We start from the raw sequence: 19,211 nt of genomic DNA, 5'->3' as shown, positions 1-19,211 counted from the left end.
AGGAAACAGCAGAGGGAACACCCCCCTATCCACATCGATGGAACAGTAGTGGAGAGGGTAGCAAGTTAAGTTCCTCGGCATACACATCACAGACAAACTGAATTGGTCCACTCACACTGACAGCGTCGTGAAGAAGGCGCAGCAGCGCCTCTTCAACCTCAGGAGGCTGAAGAAATTCGGCTTGTCACCAAAAGCACTCAAACTTCTACAGATGCACAATCGAGAGCATCCTGGCGGGCTGTATCACCGCCTGGTACGGCAACTGCTCCGCCCTCAACCATAAGGCTCTCCAGAGGGTAGTGAGGTCTGCATAATGCATCACCGGGGGCAAACTACCTGCCCTCCAGGACGCCTACACCACCCGATGTTACAGGAAGGCCATAAAGATCATCAAGGACATCAACCACCCGAACCACTGCCTGTTCACCTCGCTATCATCCAGAAGGCGAGGTCAGTACAGGTGCATCAAAGCTGGGACCGAGAGACTGAAAAACAGCTTCTATCTCAAGGCCATCAGACTGTTAAACAGCCACCACTAACATTGAGTGGCTGCTGCCAACACACTGTCATTGACACTGACCCAACTCCAGCCACTTTAATAATGGGAATTGATGGGAAATGATGTAAATATATCAGTAGCCACTTTAAACAATGCTACCTTATATAATGTCACTTACCCTACATTATTCATCTCATATGCATACGTATATACTGTGCTCTACATCATCGACTGCATCCTTATGTAATACATGTATCACTAGCCACTTTAACTATGCCACTTTGTTTACTTTGTCTACACACTCATCTCATATGTATATACTGTACTCGATACCATCTACTGTATGCTGCTCTGTACCATCACTCATTCATATATCCTTATGTACATGTTCCTTATCCCCTTACACTGTGTATAAGACAGTAGTTTTGGAATTGTTAGTTAGATTACTTGTTGGTTATCACTGCATTGTCGGAACTAGAAGCACAAGCATTTCGCTACACTCGCATTAACATCTGCTAACCATGTGTATGTGACATAAAATTTGATTTGATTTGAATAAAGCAAACTAGATGGAATATGGGGTAAAATACACAAAAACATAATTTGATCTTCAACATGGAAATGCTACCAAAAATAATTTACTTAAACTTGTTACAAATGAGGGAGTTACCCATGATTCAAAGGATATTTTGAAAGAGGAAATAAAGAACTTTAAGCATATGTTTTTGTTTCAGTCTCCTCCATCTCCACTTACCAATGCAAATTGGATGGATTGTCTTTGTAATAATAATAATAATAATAATAATAATGTCAAATTAACAGCTGTACAGAACGACTCACATGAAGGAGAAATTACAGAGGAGGAACTTCTTTAAGCAAGTTTGCAAAACGAATAATTTAAGAGTTATTCTTCATTTTTACAATTTTCTACATTCTACATAATAGTGAAGACATAAAACTATGAAATAACACATAATGAATCAATTTAGTAAGCAAAAAAGTGCTAAGGAAAAGGTGCTTTTCCTTAAGGGAACTATACAGTCAGCTCTCATGGTAGACCTTGTGGATCTGCTGCCATAGGTTTTCTGTTTAACAAAAATACTGAGTGGAGGGGAAGCCAGGCCATTTAGGATCTTGAATACAAGATGTATTGTATGTATTGCTGTCACGGCTGTTGAAGGATGGTGCAGCGTAGTGAACGTACTTTTGACTTTATTTAAGAATGATGCAGACAAAAAACAATAAACCATACAAAACAAACCGTGAAGCTGAAGGCAATAGTGCCAACAAACAATGACAACTTCCCACAAACACAGGTGGGAAAAAACATAGAATGCCCACCCCCAACTCACGCCCTGACCAAACCAAAATAGAGACATAAAAAGGATCTCTAAGGTCAGAGCGTGAAAATTGCACAAGATTTTTCCAACTCAGGATCTCATGCTTTCTGAGACAGACTGAATGGGTTTTAATGTTGTACAGCAAGCTTGGGCCCAATTAGTCAAGCAGTATGTTAAGTGGGGAGTATCATAGATTTGAAGTACAGTTTTGCTACCTCTGTAGTCAAACAATTTCGTATAAATCGGAAATTAGCTAGGTTGAATTTGGCTATTTGAATTACCTTTTTCACATGCTTTTTACAAGAGAGGTTGGAATCAAGTATGATGCCAAGGTACTTAAAATCAGATACCACCTGGAGCTTCTCCCCTGACACAGACATCTGGCTCAGTAGCATCTGTTGCCCTCTTTGTGAAGAACATGCAAACAGTTTTTTTCACATTGAGATGCAAACATGAGTCACTGAGCCAGTTTGTAACCTGGACCATTACAGTAGTGAGTTCTTGTGCAGCTTGTTGTTTGCTCTTTGCATGCACATATATCACTATATCATCTGCATACATTTGAACTTCAGACCCAGTACAGACAGAAGGCAGATCATTAAAGTACAGGCTGAACAGGAGGGGCCCTAGTATTGACCCTTGGGGCATGCCCACATCATTGCTAAGAGTGGGCGACAGCTCACTCTGACACACTGAGTTCTGCCTTCAAGGTATGATTTCATCCATCTCAAGGCATCGGGGGAAAAGCTGAACTTGGACAATTTTGCGATGAGAATCTCATGGTTAACAGTATCAAAAGCCTTCCTTTGGTACAGAAACACAGCCCCAACAACGCCCCCTTTGTCAATCTTGGAATTCACATTTTCCAGAAGAAAGCAGTTGGCCGTTTCTGTGGAGTGTTTCGCTCTGAAGCCAAACTGCATGGAGTGTAATGTGAAGGGGCTGTTGTTGAGGTGGGCAATCAGCTGTTCTGCTACACACTTTTCAACAACCTTTGACACCACAGGTAGTATACTAATGGGCCTGTAGTTACTCACGTCAGCAGGGTCGCCTGATTTAAATATGGCCGTTATTATGGCCAACTTCCATACCCTTGGAAACACCCCCACACCAATAAATGTGTTGGTGACCTTAGTAATGGGGCCAATGAGTGACTCTTTGTAGTTGTTAAGAAAGGTGGAGTCCAGCACAAACACATCTTTGGCTTTAGAGTTCTTTAGTGAGCTAATCACCTTGTTCACCTTTGACTCAGAAACCTCCCTTATGATGAAGACAGGTTGAGCATCATTTACTAGCACTGAGCCCAGGAAACCAGTGGAACCGACTGACTATCGGCTTCCACGTCTGTATAGGACAAGAGATCATTCCAGTTAATTCCCTTAATTGCGTTTTCAAAATGGTTTAATTTACTCTTAGGTATTCTTATTTTATTCAGCTCTCTAACAGTAGAGAGGTTAATCCTGCTCTTAGACAGGTTTCTGGCTATAAGTGTCAGATTATGATCAGATAGCCCAGTAACCATATTGAATGATTTACTCACTCTGGTTTATTACTAAACACCAAATCAATCTGTTTTAGAGCAACAAGTCACCCTGGTTGGCCCTTTAACTAGCTGTGTAAGGTCAAAGGTATTAGTGATCCGTGTGGGGGTTTTCCTACAAGAGTTGTCTTCATAATTAATATTAAAATCTCCCATTAAGATTACCTCTTTCAGGGCCTCCCGGGTGGCGCAGTGGTTAAGGGTTAGCGACAGCAGCTAGCGAAAGTTAAGGGTTAGCGACTGCAGCGAGAGCTGCGCCACCAGAGACGCTGGGTGGGGCGACGCACAATTGGCCTAGCGTCGTCTAGGTTAGGGAGGGTTTGGCCGGCATGGAAATCGCGCACCAGCGACTCCTGTGGCGGGCCGGGCACAGTGCACGCTAACCAAGGTTGGCAGGTGCAGAAGCAGTGCGGCTTGGTTGTGTATTGGAGGACGCATGACTTTCAACCATCGTCTCTCCCGAGCCCGTACGGGATTTGTAGCGATGAGACAAGATAGTAGCTACTAAAACAATTGAACACCACGAAATTGGGGAGAAAAAGGGGTAAAAAAAAGATGACCTCTTTCCCAAAATCACATTCCCTAAGCATTGTATTAAACTGATCAAAAAACATACTTTTTACCCATTCTAATGAGGGTAAAAGACATTTGGGTCGACAGTGTAACGTTCAGGCCAATACATTCTAGTTCATTATCACATGACCACTCAATTTGTTTACATCGGATATATTCTTTAATGTAAATCATCAGACACCCTCCTCTTCCTTCAATCCTGTCTCTCCTGAAAACATTGTAGCCAATCACAGCAGCATATGGAGAGGTTTTATAGAGCCATTGCTCTCTGAGGCAGAGGAAGTCAAGGTTGGAGTCTATGTAGATGTTGAATTTGATCACTTTTTGGAATGACACTACGAATGTTCAAGTAGTGCCCCCCTAGTAGTCCCTTGGGCTTAGCTCGTGGGTCCCAGATGACTAGAGAGTGATTGATACATTTTTAAAAAGTTAGATTTTCTGTGTTTTCTGACGGCGGGGTTTAGGCCGTTTTGTTTCATTTTGATTAATTAACAATCCCTCCCACCTGCACTGGATGCCGGGAACCAACTAAAACAGCTTGCCCACCAGAAGCAGAGTCAGGGATCGCATATAGCGACGTGGGTATGTTTGAAGAGTCTAAATCTATCCTGGAGCCAGGTGAGTCGAGAGAAACCATGGGACCATAGCACTCATCCACTTCCACAGCGGGCGACGATCAGTGGACGAGGCCATCCATTGCTTTCCACTCCGGTGAGTATTGCTGGCTCGGTGATGTTAGGCCCAGGGTTGAGGCTGGCTCAGTGATGTTAGGCCCAGGTTTGAGGCTGGCTCGGTGATGTTAGGCCCAGGATTGAGTTGCACATCCCCGGAGAGCAGGAGAGTAGTGAACAGGTAGTTTCCGATAAATGTTGGACTTGTTACGCCTAAGCGGTTCAGTGGAATAGGGAGAGAGGTAGACCTGGCCATTATGGTATGCTGTGTACTGTCTGCTCCTGTGGAACGGTGAACCAATGTGTTTGGTGTTGGTATTCTCCGGCAGTAGATTTGTGTCATCCCAGCAAGGATGCACTGAGATTATCAGTAGAGCAGCTGCATAACTGACAATCATGGCAAAGTACTGGAGATAAAACACATAATTGTGCTTTAACTCCTTGCATGAGTTACTTAGCTGGGGTCGGCGTACACCTGATGTTTTAGATAAAATAACAGCATTCGTATGAGAAGCGTCACGTGCCGCATCACCCTGTCTTCCGTTCGCCTTTGTTCAGATAGGGGTGACCATATTAATTGAGACCGTGTTTGTGCCTTGATATAGGATGGGCAAAACTTAACAAGGCGGTGTTCGCTTTGTAATCTCACTGGAATAAAGACATCCTCCATTCCTGCCATTATTGAAAGCGATTGTGATACCTCACATCTCAAAATAGGGCTACTTAATGTTAGATCCCTCACTTTCTAGTCAATTAAAGTCAATGAACTAATCACTGATCATAATCTTAATGTGATTGGCCTGACTGAAACATGGCTTTAGCCTGGGGAATTTACTGTGTTAAATGAGTCCTCACTTCCTGGTTACACTAGTGACCATATCCCCGGTGCATCACACAAAGGAGGTGTTGCCATTATTTACAATAACAAATTTCAATTTACAAAAATAAATGACTGCGTTTATGTTTTTGAGCTTCTAGTCATGAAATCTATGCAGCCTACTCAATCACTTTTTATTGCTACTTTTTACAGGCCTGCTGGGCCATATACAGCGTTCCTCACGGAATTCCTTGGATCTTGTAGTCATGGCAGATAATATTCAAATTTTTGGTGACTTTAATATTCACATGGAAAAGTCCACAGGCCCACTCCAAAAGGCTTTCGGAGCCATCATCGACCCAGTGGGTTTTGTCCAACATGTCTCCAGACCTACTCACTGCTAGTTGTGTCCCATGGAATAAATGTTGTGAATCTTAATGTTTTACTCATAATCCTAGATTATCGGAGCACCGTTTTATTAAGTTTGCAATTCCAACAAATAATCTGCTCAGACCCCAACCAAGAAGCATGAAAAGCTGTGCAAAAATTATCAGACAACCCAAAGATTCCTAGATGCCCTTCCAGACTCCCTCCACCTACCCAAGAACATCAGAGTACAAAAAATTGGTTAACCACCTAACTGAGGAACTAAATGTAACCTTGCGTAATAGCCTAGATGCAGTCGCACCCCTAAAACAAAAAACATTTATCATAAGAAACTAGCTCCCTGGTGTACAGAAAATACTCTAGTCCTGAAGCAAGCTTCCAGGAATTTGGAACGGAAATGGCGCTACACCAAACTGGAAGTCTTCCCTATTAGCTTGGAAAGACAGTACCGTGTAGCATCGAAGAGCCCTCACTGTTCCTCAATCATCCTATTTTTCCAACTAAATTGAGGAGAATAAAAACAATCCTGAATTCCTTTTTGATACCGTCACAAAGCTAACTGAAAAGCAGCATTCCCCAAGAGAGGATGGCTTTCACTTCAGCAGTAATAAAGAAGCAGCGTTCCCCAAGAGAGGATGGCTTTCACTTCAGCAGTGATAAATAAGCAGCATTCCCCAACAGAGGATGGCTTGCACTTCAGCAGTGATAAATAAGCAGCATTCCCCAAGAGAGGATGGCTTGCACTTCAGCAGTGATAAATAAGCAGCATTCCCCAACAGAGGATGGCTTGCACTTCAGCAGTGATAAATAAGCAGCATTCCCCAACAGAGGATGGCTTGCACTTCAGCAGTGATAAATAAGCAGCATTCCCCAAGAGAGAATGGCTTGCACTTCAGCAGTGATAAATAAGCAGCATTCCCCAACAGAGGATGGCTTGCACTTCAGCAGTGATAAATAAGCAGCATTCCCCAACAGAGGATGGCTTGCACTTCAGCAGTGATAAATAAGCAGCATTCCCCAACAGAGGATGGCTTGCACTTCAGCAGTGATAAATAAGCAGCATTCCCCAACAGAGGATGGCTTGCACTTCAGCAGTGATAAATAAGCAGCATTCCCCAACAGAGGATGACTTGCACTTCAGCAGTGATAAATAAGCAGCATTCCCCAAGAGAGGATGGCTTGCACTTCAGCAGTGATAAATTCATCAACTTCTTTGAGGAAAAGATCATGATCATCAGAAATCAAATTACGGACTCTTCTTTAAATCTGCGTATTCCTCCAAAGCTCAGTTGGCCTGAGTCTGCACAACAATGCCAGGACCTAGGGTCAAGGGAGACACTCACGTTGTTTAATACTATATCTCTTGACACATTGATGAAAATAGTCATGGCCTCTAAACCGTCAAGCTTCAAACTGGACCCTATTCCAAAAAATACCCTATTCCAAGCACTTCCCGTGCTTGGCCTTCTTTTGTTGAACATAATAAACGGCTCCCTATCCACCGGATGTGTATAGTAATAAAGCCTCTCTTGAAAAAGCCAAACCTTGACCCAGAATAAAAAATGTACTATATCGAATCTCCCATTCCTCTCAAAAACATTTGAAAAATCTGTTGCGCAGCAACTCTCTGCCTTCCTGAAGAAACACAATGTATACACATGGCTTCAGTCTGGTTTTAGACGCCATCATAGCACTGAGACTGTGAAGGTGGTAAACAACCTTTTAACCTCTTTCAGCTAGGGGGCACTATTTTTATGTTTGGAAAAATAATGTTCCCAAAGTAAACAGCCTATTTATCATGCACAAATGCTAGAATATGCATATAATTCACAGATTAGGATAGGAAACACTAAAGTTTCCAAAACTGTCAAAATATTGTCTGTGAGTATAACAGAACTGATATTGCAGGCAAAAACCTGAGGAAAATCAAACCAGGAAGTGGCTTCTATTTTGAAAGCTCCATGTTCCATAGCCTGCCTTCGCTCCATTTAAAGAGACATCAGCCAGATTCCTTTTACGACGGCTTCCTCAAGGTGTCAGTCTTTAAACATAGTTTCAAAATCTCCTGTTTTATTTTGAAAAATGAGCGAGTTTTGCTTGCGCAACAGAGCTTGGGCAGCCATCGTCTTTCCCTCTCCTACTGAAAAAGACAGTGCCAGTTGATATAATCAATAATATATATTTTAAAAACAACCTGAGGATTGATTATAATTTTTTTAAAACATTTTTCTGTGGACATTACGGATAGTATTTGGAATTTTCGTCTGCGTTGTCGTGACCACTCGAGCCTTTGGATTTCTGAACATAACGCGCCAAACAAACTGAGGTATTTTGGGTATAAAAATAATCTTTATGGAACAAAAGGAACATTTGTGTAACTGGGAGTCTCGAGAGTGAAAACATCCGAAGATCAAAGGTAAGCGATTAATTTTACTGCTTTCTGATTTTCGTGACCAAGCTACTTTGATGCTAGGTGTTCATAATGTTTGGTCTAGTGATCGATAAACTTACACAAATGCTTGGATTGATTTCGCTGTAAAGGATATTTTCAAAATCTGACACAACAGGTGGATTAACAAAATGCTAAGCTGTGATTTTTAGTTTATTTGAATGTGGCGCTCTGCAATTCAGCGATTATTGATGACAATTACCCCTCTAAAGGGATGGATAGCGTCAAGAAGTTAATGGTGTCAGATCAAGGCTCTGCATCTGTCCTCATGCTGCTTTTTATACCGTCGATCACCACATTCTATTGGAGAGATTGGAAACCCAAATTGGTCTACAAAGACAAGTTCTGTCCTGGTTTAGATCTTGTATTGGGAAGATATCAGTTTGTCTCTGTGGATGGTTTGTCCTCTGAAAAATCAACAGTAAATTTTGGTGTTCCTCAAGGTTCCATTGATGGACCTCTATTATTTTCACTGTATATTTTACCTCTTGGTGATGTAATTCGGAAACAATGTTAACTTTCACTGCTATGCGGACGATACACAGCTGTACATTTTGACGAAACATGGTTAAGCCCCAAAATTGCCCTCCCTGGAAGCCTGTATTTCAGACATAAGGAAGTAGATGATAGGAAATGTTTTACTTTTGAACTCGAACAAAACAGAGATGCTAATTCCAGTTCCCAAGAAACAATGAGATCTGTTGGATCTGGCAATTAATCTTGATGGTTGTACAGTCGTCTCGAAGAAAACTGAAGGACCTCAGCGTTACTCTGGACCCTGACCCCTCTTTTGACGAAAACATATCAAGACTATTTCAAGGACAGATTTTTCCATATATGTAACATTGCGAAAATCAGAAACTTTCTGTCCAAAAATGATGCAGAAAAATGTATCCATGCTTTTGTCACTTCTATATTAGACTACTGCAATGCTCTACTTTCCGGCTACCTGGACCTTGTCCCAGACCTGCTGTTTTCGACTCTCTCTCCACACCTGTTGTCTCTAACTCTGAATGATCATCTATGAAAAGCCAACTGACATTTACTCCTGAGGTGCTGACCTGTTGCACCCGCTACAACCACTGTGATTACTATTATTTTACCCTGCTGGTCATCTATGAACATTTGAACATCTTGGCCATGTGCTGTTATGATCTCCACCTGGCACAGCCAGAAGAGGACTGACCACCCCTCAGAGCCTGGTTCCTCTCTAGGTTTCTTCCTAGGTTCCTGCCTTTCTAGGGAGTTTTTCCTAGCCACCGTGATTCTACGTCTGCATTGCTTGCTGTTTGGGGTTTAGGCTGAGTTTCTGTATAGCACTTTGTGACATCGGCTGATGTATAAAGTGCTTCATAAATACATTTGATTGATTGATATGGCTTCAGTAATTCTAGTGTTCGACTCCTACAGTTGACATGGCTTCAGTAATTCTAGTGTTCGACTCCTACAGTTGACATGGCTTCAGTAATTCTAGTGTTCGACTCCTACAGTTGACATGGCTTCAGTAATTCTAGTGTTCGACTCCTACAGTTGACATGGCTTCAGTAATTCTAGTGTTCGACTCCTACAGTTGACATGGCTTCAGTAATTCTAGTGTTCGACTCCTACAGTTGACATGGCTTCAGTAATTCTAGTGTTCGACTCCTACAGTTGACATGGCTTCAGTAATTCTAGTGTTCGACTCCTACAGTTGACATGGCTTCAGTAATTCTAGTGTTCGACTCCTACAGTTGACATGGCTTCAGTAATTCTAGTGTTCGACTCCTACAGTTGACATGGCTTCAGTAATTCTAGTGTTCGACTCCTACAGTTGACATGGCTTCAGTAATTCTAGTGTTCGACTCCTACAGTTGACATGGCTTCAGTAATTCTAGTGTTCGACTCCTACAGTTGACATGGCTTCAGTAATTCTAGTGTTCGACTCCTACAGTTGACATGGCTTCAGTAATTCTAGTGTTCGACTCCTACAGTTGACATGGCTTCAGTAATTCTAGTGTTCGACTCCTACAGTTTGTATGGCTTCAGTAATTCTAGTGTTCGACTCCTACAGTTGACATGGCTTCAGTAATTCTAGTGTTCAACTCCTATAGTTGACATGGCTTCAGTAATTCTAGTGTTCGACTCCTACAGTTGACATAGCTTCAGTAATTCTAGTGTTCGACTCCTACAGTTGACATGGCTTCAGTAATTCTAGTGTTCGACTCCTACAGTTGACATGGCTTCAGTAATTCTAGTGTTCGACTCCTACAGTTGACATGGCTTCAGTAATTCTAGTGTTCGACTCCTACAGTTGACATGGCTTCAGTAATTCTAGTGTTCGACTCCTACAGTTGACATGGCTTCAGTAATTCTAGTGTTCGACTCCTACAGTTGACATGGCTTCAGTAATTCTAGTGTTCGACTCCTAAAGTTGACATGGCTTCAGTAATTCTAGTGTTCGACTCCTACAGTTGACATGGCTTCAGTAATTCTAGTGTTCGACTCCTACAGTTGACATGGCTTCAGTAATTCTAGTGTTCGACTCCTACAGTTGACATGGCTTCAGTAATTCTAGTGTTCGACTCCTACAGTTTGTATGGCTTTAGTAATTCTAGCGTTTGAGTCCTACAGTTGATTTGGCTTCAGTATAACAAACATAGCTGCCACAGCTTGCCTCAACAGAAGGTATCCCTCTGAAAGAGGGCGTCCCAGACTACAGGATAAACACACTAGAGCAGAGGATAGTACCTCAGGGTGATTCAGCCCCGTAACGCCATATAGATATCGATCCCTTTCTCAAGTCCCTCCCCACTCTGAAATTTGGGACGGACACTTGAAATTCCATAGAGCAAAAAACAGATGTTCTGTTCTCTCCCTTCCTGGCTCTCCTTTCATTGGAGGAGGTGGTGAATAATAATAATAATAATATATGCCATTTAGCAGACGCTTTTATCCAAAGCGACTTACAGTCATGTGTGCATACATTCTACGTATGGGTGGTCCCGGGGATCGAACCCACTACCCTGGCGTTACAAGCGCCATGCTCTACCAACTGAGCTACAGAAGGGGGTGAGGGCAGGGGGTGGATCTCATTGGCTTAGTTTCTCATGTTTTTCATCCTCATCTCCCCCTTCCAAAAGAAGGACCATTCTAGAATATTTAAAAACCTTCATTATGGATTTCATCCTGTACTCACCTGTTCAGGAAGGTGTTTCCAAAGGGGTTGAGATTGCGGAAGGGTTTGTTGGGGTCGACGATGAGAGCGTTGCCTGGGATAACTCCCTCCACCTCACCGTGCATGATGGCTGTGAAACAGTCAGTGGTGGGCTCTGGTCCTATCCTGCTTCCTGGGATATCCTGCTCCAACACATACCTGACGCAGAGAGAGAGGAACATATTCACATTAAACTGTGTTGTTAAAACCAATGCGTTTCAGAGTGTAGCCTTAATCAGTGTTTTTATCTGAGCTAGACTCACACAGACAAACAAACGCCACCACTTTAGCCAGACGCACACAGACAAACAAACGCCACCACGTTAGCCAGACGCACACAGACAAACAAACACCACCACTTTAGCCAGACGCACACAGACAAACAAACGCCACCACATTAGCCAGACGCACACAGACAAACAAACGCCACCACGTTAGCCAGACGCACACAGACAAACAAACGCCACCACGTTAGCCAGACGCACACAGACAAACAAACGCCACCACGTTAGCCAGACGCACACATTGGAGCAGGTGCTTATCAAAACATTACATCAAAGCCATGTTTGTTTTGCAGTATAACACAGATAAAATATATATATATATTCGGGAAGAATATCTGCCCCTGTAACGAACTTGACAGCTACTGTATATCTGAATGGCTACTTGATGAAACTGCTTGAGAAATCAGCTTTATCCAAAGCCATAGGATGTAGTGATCACAATATATTAGCCATATCTATGAAAACCACAGTGTAATACAGATCATACAAGAAGTTTTGTTGTGATTCCTATGTTGATGATAAATCATATTTGCTGCTCTGTGGTGTGTAATGAGGAGCAACCAGACACTGCTGGTCTGTGGTGTTTAATGAGGAGCAACCAGACGCTGCTGGTCTTTGGTGTGTAATGAGGAGCAACCAGACACTGCTGGTCTGTGGTGTGTAATGAGAAGCAACCAGACGCTGCTGGTCTGTGGTGTGTAATGAGGAGCAACCAGACGCTGCTGGTCTGTGGTGTGTAATGAGGAGCAACCAGACACTGCTGGTCTGTGGTGTGTAATGAGGAGCAACCAGACGCTGCTGGTCTGTGGTGTGTAATGAGGAGCAACCAGACGCTGCTGGTCTGTGGTGTGTAATGAGGAACAACCAGACGCTGCTGGTCTGTGGTGTGTAATGAGGAGCAACCAGACGCTGCTGGTCTGTGGTGTGTAATGAGGAGCAACCAGACGCTGTTGGTCTGTGGTGTGTAATGAGGAGCAACCAGACGCTGCACTTGACACTTATGAAACAACTTATTCCAGTTACTAATAGGCACACATTAAGAAAATGACATGAATCTGTTATAAACCCACAGGGATTTGAGGAATTGAGTTTGAATTTATTTTTACAGGGACAGTGCACATGAATCAACGTTTCAGTAAAAGTGTCGGTTTTAGCCAGCCGGCTAATTTTCAACCACAGTCCCTGGGTAGGTTATTAAAAACTATGACAATAACCATACAGACAAACAATGAGCAGTGGGCACATGCAGAACAACATAGAACAAGCAACACATAGCACGCAGACAGAACAACATAGAACAAGCAACACATACCACGCAGACAGAACAGCATAGAACAAGCAACACATAGCACGCAGACAGAACAACATAGAACAAGCAACACATAGCACGCAGACAGAACAACATAGAACAAGCAACACATACCACGCAGACAGAACAGCATAGAACAAGCAACACATAGCACACAGACAGAACAACATAGAACAAGCAACACATAGCACGCAGACAGAACAAGAAACACGTAGCATGCAGACAGAGCAACAACACAAAAAGCAATAAAACAAAATGCACAAAAGCAACAGTGTTTCCACACCTCACAAGCTACAGACAGAGGAGACTGCATGAATCAGGCCTTCATGGTCAAATTGCTGCAAAGAAACCACTAACAAAGGACACCAATAAGAAGAAGAGACTTGCTTGAGCCAAGAAACACGAGCAATGAAGATTAGATCAGTGACAATCAACAAGGCAGGTCCTACAGGTTTCTAGTTTTCTTGCACCTGGACTCCTGTCCAGTTGTGTAGTTAGAGGCCACAAAGAGGGACTTAGGAAAAATTAAATTGGCGAGAACAGGGCAGCATAGCTGTAATTGTATACTGTGTGCTAATATGCATGTCAATCTCTCCTGGCTCAAAGTAGAGAAGAGATTGACTTCATCACTACTTTTGTAAGAAGTATTTACATGTTGATTGCACCAAGCTGTCTGTTTAAACTCTTACTTGATGAAGCTAGTCTTGCCAGTGGAGTACTGCCCCACCACCAGCACCATGGGTTTGTTGTCAAAGTCTGCGTCCTCCAGAGAGGGGGAGTGGAAGTCATGGAAACCGTAGTGCTGCTCCAGGGGGAGGAGCTTCTGATGGTACAGAGACTTTAACCCCTCTGTCACCGTCCTGATCACCTCAGGAGTCTTCTTCACGTCTTTACGGCCCCAACGAGACATCCTGATTGGATGATAGGTTGATTGATTTGTCAGTTGGTTGATTGATTGTTGTCCTTCAAAAGGAAATGATCTTACTAGATGAATGAGTGAGCTTGGGAGTTCCTTGAGTTATCTGTCTGTGTGTGGAAGTGTGTGTGTAGCATCTGTCGGTGTAGATATGTGTTTTCTGAGGTTGAACCTATCTTCAGGTGTACATCTGTGTTTTCTGAGGGTGAACCTATCTTCAGGTGTTTCCTGTGTTTTCTGAGGGTGAACCTATCTTCAGGTGTTTCCTGTGTTTTCTGAGGTTGAACCTATCTTCAGGTGTTTCCTGTGTTTTCTGAGGTTGAACCTATCTTCAGGTGTTTCCTGTGTTTTTGTGAATGTTGCTCTTTACCTCTGGGCCTCCTCTCAGAAGATGGTCCTGTATGTTACTGTAGGGCTGTGACTTCTGTAGTATGTTAGAGCTCTGGTCTGGGCCTCCTCTCAGAAGATGGTCCTGTATGTTGCTGTAGGGCTGTGACTTCTGTAGTATGTTAGAGCTCTGGTCTGGGCCTCCTCTCAGAAGATGGTCATGTATGTTGCTGTAGGGCTGTGACTTCTGTATTATGTTAGAGCTCTGGTCTGGGCCTCCTCTCCTATACACACCACTCTGACTCCTGAATGACCTGAAAAATAATGAATGAATGAAATGTCAATTATATTGTCAGCATGTTCCAGTGCCATTCTCCAGTGAGTGGAGACAACTGTTAAACAACCTAAAGAAGAGTATGTTCAGAACACATTAAACATACAGAACACACAGGTAGAGCTGTATAGGGGCCTAAAATAGAAAGGCTATGATACTCAAGAACAGGTCAGAAGGATTTCCTCTCTAGACATTAGAATTCTGTCTGCTACATTGTGAATATTACCCCTCTAGACATTCTGTCTGCTACATTGTGAATATTACCCCTCTAGACATTCTGTCTGCTACGTTGTGAATATTACCCCTCTAGACATTAGAATTCTGTCTGCTACGTTGTGAATATTATCCCTCTAGACATTCTGTCTGCTACATTGTGAATATTACCCCTCTAGACATTCTGTCTGCTACATTGTGAATATTACCCCTCTAGACATTCTGTCTGCTACGTTGTGAATATTACCCCTCTAGACATTCTGTCTGCTACATTGTGAATATTACCCCTCTAGACATTCTGTCTGCTACGTTGTGAATATTACCCCTCTAGTCATTAGAAATCTGTCATTAAAATGATCTATATACACACTGTTACGAACCCCTTTGGCCCTGCAGTCTAGGGGGGATGGACACGAGACCCGTGTCTGAGTGTGTATATAGTGTGTATATATATATATATATACAGTGGGGCAAAAAAGTATTTAGTCAGCCACCAATTTTGCAAGTTCTCCCACTTAAAAAGATGAGAGGCCTGTAATGTTCATCATAGGTACACTTCAACTCTGCTTTGTGTGTTCCAATCAGCCCGAGATGAACTAGGATTGTCCGGTTGGAATGCCATTCGTTTTGTACGTTTATAACATCCTGAAGATTGATTCTGCACTTACTTTGACCAGTTTCGTCGACCTGTAATACAGTGCCTTGCGAAAGTATTCGGCCCCCTTGAACTTTGCGACCTTTTGCCACATTTCAGGCTTCAAACATAAAGATATAAAACTGTATTTTTTTGTGAAGAATCAACAACAAGTGGGACACAATCATGAAGTGGAACAACATTTATTGGATATGTCAAATATTTTTAACAAATCAAAAACTGATAAAATTGGGCGTGCAAAATTATTCAGCCCCCTTAAGTTAATACTTTGTAGCGCCACCTTTTGCTGCGATTACAGCTGTAAGTCACTTGGGGTATGTCTCTATCAGTTTTGCACATCGAGAGACTGACATTTTTTCCCATTCCTCCTTGCAAAACAGCTCTAGCTCAGTGAGGTTGGATGGAGAGCATTTGTGAGCAGCAGTTTTCAGTTCTTTCCACAGATTCTCGATTGGATTCAGGTCTGGACTTTGACTTGGCCATTCTAACACCTGGATATGTTTATTTTCGAACCATTCCATTGTAGATTTTGCTTTATGTTTTGGATCATTGTCTTGTTGGAAGACAAATCTCCGTCCCAGTCTCAGGTCTTTTGCAGACTCCATCATGTTTTCTTCCAGAATGGTCCTGTATTTGGCTCCATCCATCTTCCCATCAATTTGAACCATCTTCCCTGTCCCTGCTGAAGAAAAGCAGGCCCAAACCATGATGCTGCCACCACCATGTTTGACAGTGGGTATGGTGTGTTCAGGGTGATGAGCTGTGTTGCTTTTACGCCAAACATAACGTTTTGCATTGTTGCCAAAAAGTTCAATTTTGGTTTCATCTGACCAGAGCACCTTCTTCCACATGTTTGGTGTGTCTCCCAGGTGGCTTGTGGCAAACTTTAAATGACACTTTTTATGGATATCTTTAAGAAATGGCTTTCTTCTTGCCACTCTTCCATAAAGGCCAGATTTGTGCAATATATGACTGATTGTTGTCCTATGGACAGAGTCTCCCACCTCAGCTGTAGATCTCTGCAGTTCATCCAGAGTGATCATGGGCCTCTTGGCTGCATCTCTGATCAGTCTTCTCCTTGTATGAGCTGAAAGTTTAGAGGGACACCAGGTCTTGGTAGATTTGCAGTGGTCTGATACTCCTTCCATTTCAATATTATCGCTTGCACAGTGTTCCTTGGGATGTTTAAAGCTTGGGAAATCTTTTTGTATCCAAATCTGCCTTTAAACTTCTTCACAACAGTATCTCGGACCTGCCTGGTGTGTTCCTTGTTCTTCATGATGCTCTCTGCGTTTTTAACGGAGCTCTGAGACTATCACAGTGCAGGTGCATTTATACGGAGACTTGATTACACACAAGTGGATTGTATTTATCATCATTAGTCATTTAGGTCAACATTGGATCATTCAGAGATCCTCACTGAACTTCTAGAGAGAGTTTGCTGCACTGAAAGTAAAGGGGCTGAATAATTTTGCACTCCCAATTTTTCAGTTTTTGATTTGTTAAAAAAGTTTGAAATATCCAATAAATGTCGTTCCACTTCATGATTGTGTCCCACTTGTTGTTGATTCTTCACAAAAAAATACAGTTTTATATCTTTATGTTTGAAGCCTGAAATGTGGCAAAAGGTCGCAAAGTTCAAGGGGGCCGAATACTTTCGCAAGGCACTGTATATACACACACACAATATACACACTCAGACTATATATACACACACTTAGACTATATATACACAAACTATATACACACTCAGACTATATACATATATACACTATACACACACTCAGAATATATATATACACATTCTATATACACTCTCAGACTATATATATATATACAAACACATAATACACACTCAGACAATATATGTATATACCCACACTCAGACTACACACTCAGATTATATATATTGTTATTGCCTTGTCTCCGAGTTTTTAACAAAGGTACCACACATGACTTAAATGTAAAGATGAATACTAAATAATACAAAAATGTAACAAGCTGTGGATGTCTATAGTAGTGTTTGAGTGGAGAGAGTGTTAGACTAACAACCAATAGGTGGAGGAAGCCAGCCTGCCAGTCAGGTAAGAGAGAGTGTCTTGGCTGATATGGCCACCCTTCATAGCCTCCAGGCAAATTCAGCCCAGGTGCGCCACATCAGCTGAAAGACCTTCCAGCTCTGTCCACTAGCCTGCTGCAACAATCAGACTACCAAACAGGAGATCCCAGCGGAGTGGGAGGGACGTCAAACTACACACTATATAAACCCTCACTAAACTATATATGCACACTCACTATATACATATATACAGTACCAGTCACACAATACCATTCTACATTGTATGCCAAATAGAATCTGAAGTTAACATTCTAAAGTAGTGTCAGAGCCAAATAGAATCTAAAGTTAACATTCTAAAGTAGTGTCAGAGCCAAACAGAATCTAAAGTTAACATTCTAAAGTAGTGTCAGAGCCAAACAGAATCTGAAGTTAACATTCTAAAGTAGTGTCAGAGCCAAACAGAATCTAAAGTTAACATTCTAAAGTTAACATTCTAAAGTGTCAGAGCCAAATAGAATCTAAAGTTAACATTCTAAAGTCGTGTCAGAGCCAAATAGAATCTAACATTAACATTCTAAAGTAGTGTCAGAGCCAAATATAATCTAAAGTTAACATTCTAAAGTAGTGTCAGAGCCAAACAGAATCTGAAGTTAACATTCTAAAGTAGTGTCAGAGCCAAATAGAATCTAAAGTTAACACTCTAAAGTCGTGTCAGAGCCAAATAGAATCTACAGTTAACATTCTAAAGTAGTGTCAGAGCCAAATAGAATCTAAAGTTAACACTCTAAAGTCGTGTCAGAGCCAAATAGAATCTAAAGTTAACATTCTAAAGTAGTGTCAGAGCCAAATAGAATCTAAAGATAACATTCTAAAGTCGTGTCAGAGCCAAATAGAATCTAAAGTTAACATTCTAAAGTAGTGTCAGAGCCAAATAGAATCTAAAGTTAACATTCTAAAGTAGTGTCAGAGCCAAATAGAATCTAAAGATAACATTCTAAAGTAGTGTCAGAGCCAAATAGAATCTGAAGTTAACATTCTAAAGTATTGTCAGAGCCAAACAGAATCTAAAGTTAACATTCTAAAGCAGTGTCAGAGCCAAATAGAATCTAAAGATAACATTCTAAAGTAGGGTCAGAGCCAAACAGAATCTAAAGTTAACATTCTAAAGTAGTGTCAGAGCCAAACAGAATCTAACATTAACATTCTAAAGTAGTGTCAGAGCCAAATAGAATCTAACATTAACATTCTAAAGTAGTGTCAGAGCCAAATAGAATCTAAAGATAACATTCTAAAGTAGTGTCAGAGCCAAATAGAATCTAAAGTTAACATTCTAAAGTAGTGTCAGAGCCAAATAGAATCTAAAGTTAACACTCTAAAGTCGTGTCAGAGCCAAATAGAATCTACAGTTAACATTCTAAAGTAGTGTCAGAGCCAAATAGAATCTAAAGTTAACACTCTAAAGTCGTGTCAGAGCCAAATAGAATCTAAAGTTAACATTCTAAAGTAGTGTCAGAGCAAAATAGAATCTACAGTTAACATTGTAAATTAGTGTCAGAGCCAAATAGAATCTACAGTTAACATTCTAAAGTAGTGCCAGAGCCAAATAGAATCTACAGTTAACATTCTAAAGTAGTGTCAGAGCCAA

General features: G+C 41.7%; 1 protein-coding gene across 5 annotated transcripts in view; it reads right to left on the bottom strand.

Moving 5' to 3' along the window:
• LOC123992446 (EH domain-containing protein 2-like) overlaps positions 1-19,211 on the bottom strand; it is a 45,514-nt gene that overhangs the window by 25,231 nt on the left and 1,072 nt on the right. For 3 of the 5 annotated variants that reach the window (XM_046293581.1, XM_046293578.1, XM_046293580.1), the window contains exons 2-4: positions 14,349-14,619; positions 13,752-13,973; positions 11,452-11,628 (exon numbers count right to left, since the gene is read on the bottom strand). In XM_046293581.1, coding sequence (XP_046149537.1) covers positions 11,452-11,628; positions 13,752-13,972 — 398 coding nt within the window. In that variant the 5' untranslated portion in view covers position 13,973; positions 14,349-14,619. Of the gene's footprint in view, positions 1-11,451; positions 11,629-13,751; positions 14,314-14,348; positions 14,620-19,211 lie in introns of those variants that run through there. The other 2 variants (XM_046293582.1, XM_046293579.1) reach the window with 2 other exon arrangements.

This window comes from Oncorhynchus gorbuscha, linkage group LG13 (genome assembly GCF_021184085.1).
Source record: "Oncorhynchus gorbuscha isolate QuinsamMale2020 ecotype Even-year linkage group LG13, OgorEven_v1.0, whole genome shotgun sequence".
Taxonomy (NCBI): Eukaryota; Metazoa; Chordata; class Actinopteri; order Salmoniformes; family Salmonidae; genus Oncorhynchus; species Oncorhynchus gorbuscha.
The sequence above is the reverse complement of the archived record's forward strand: the minus strand, read 5'-3'. Positions and strand labels throughout refer to the sequence as shown.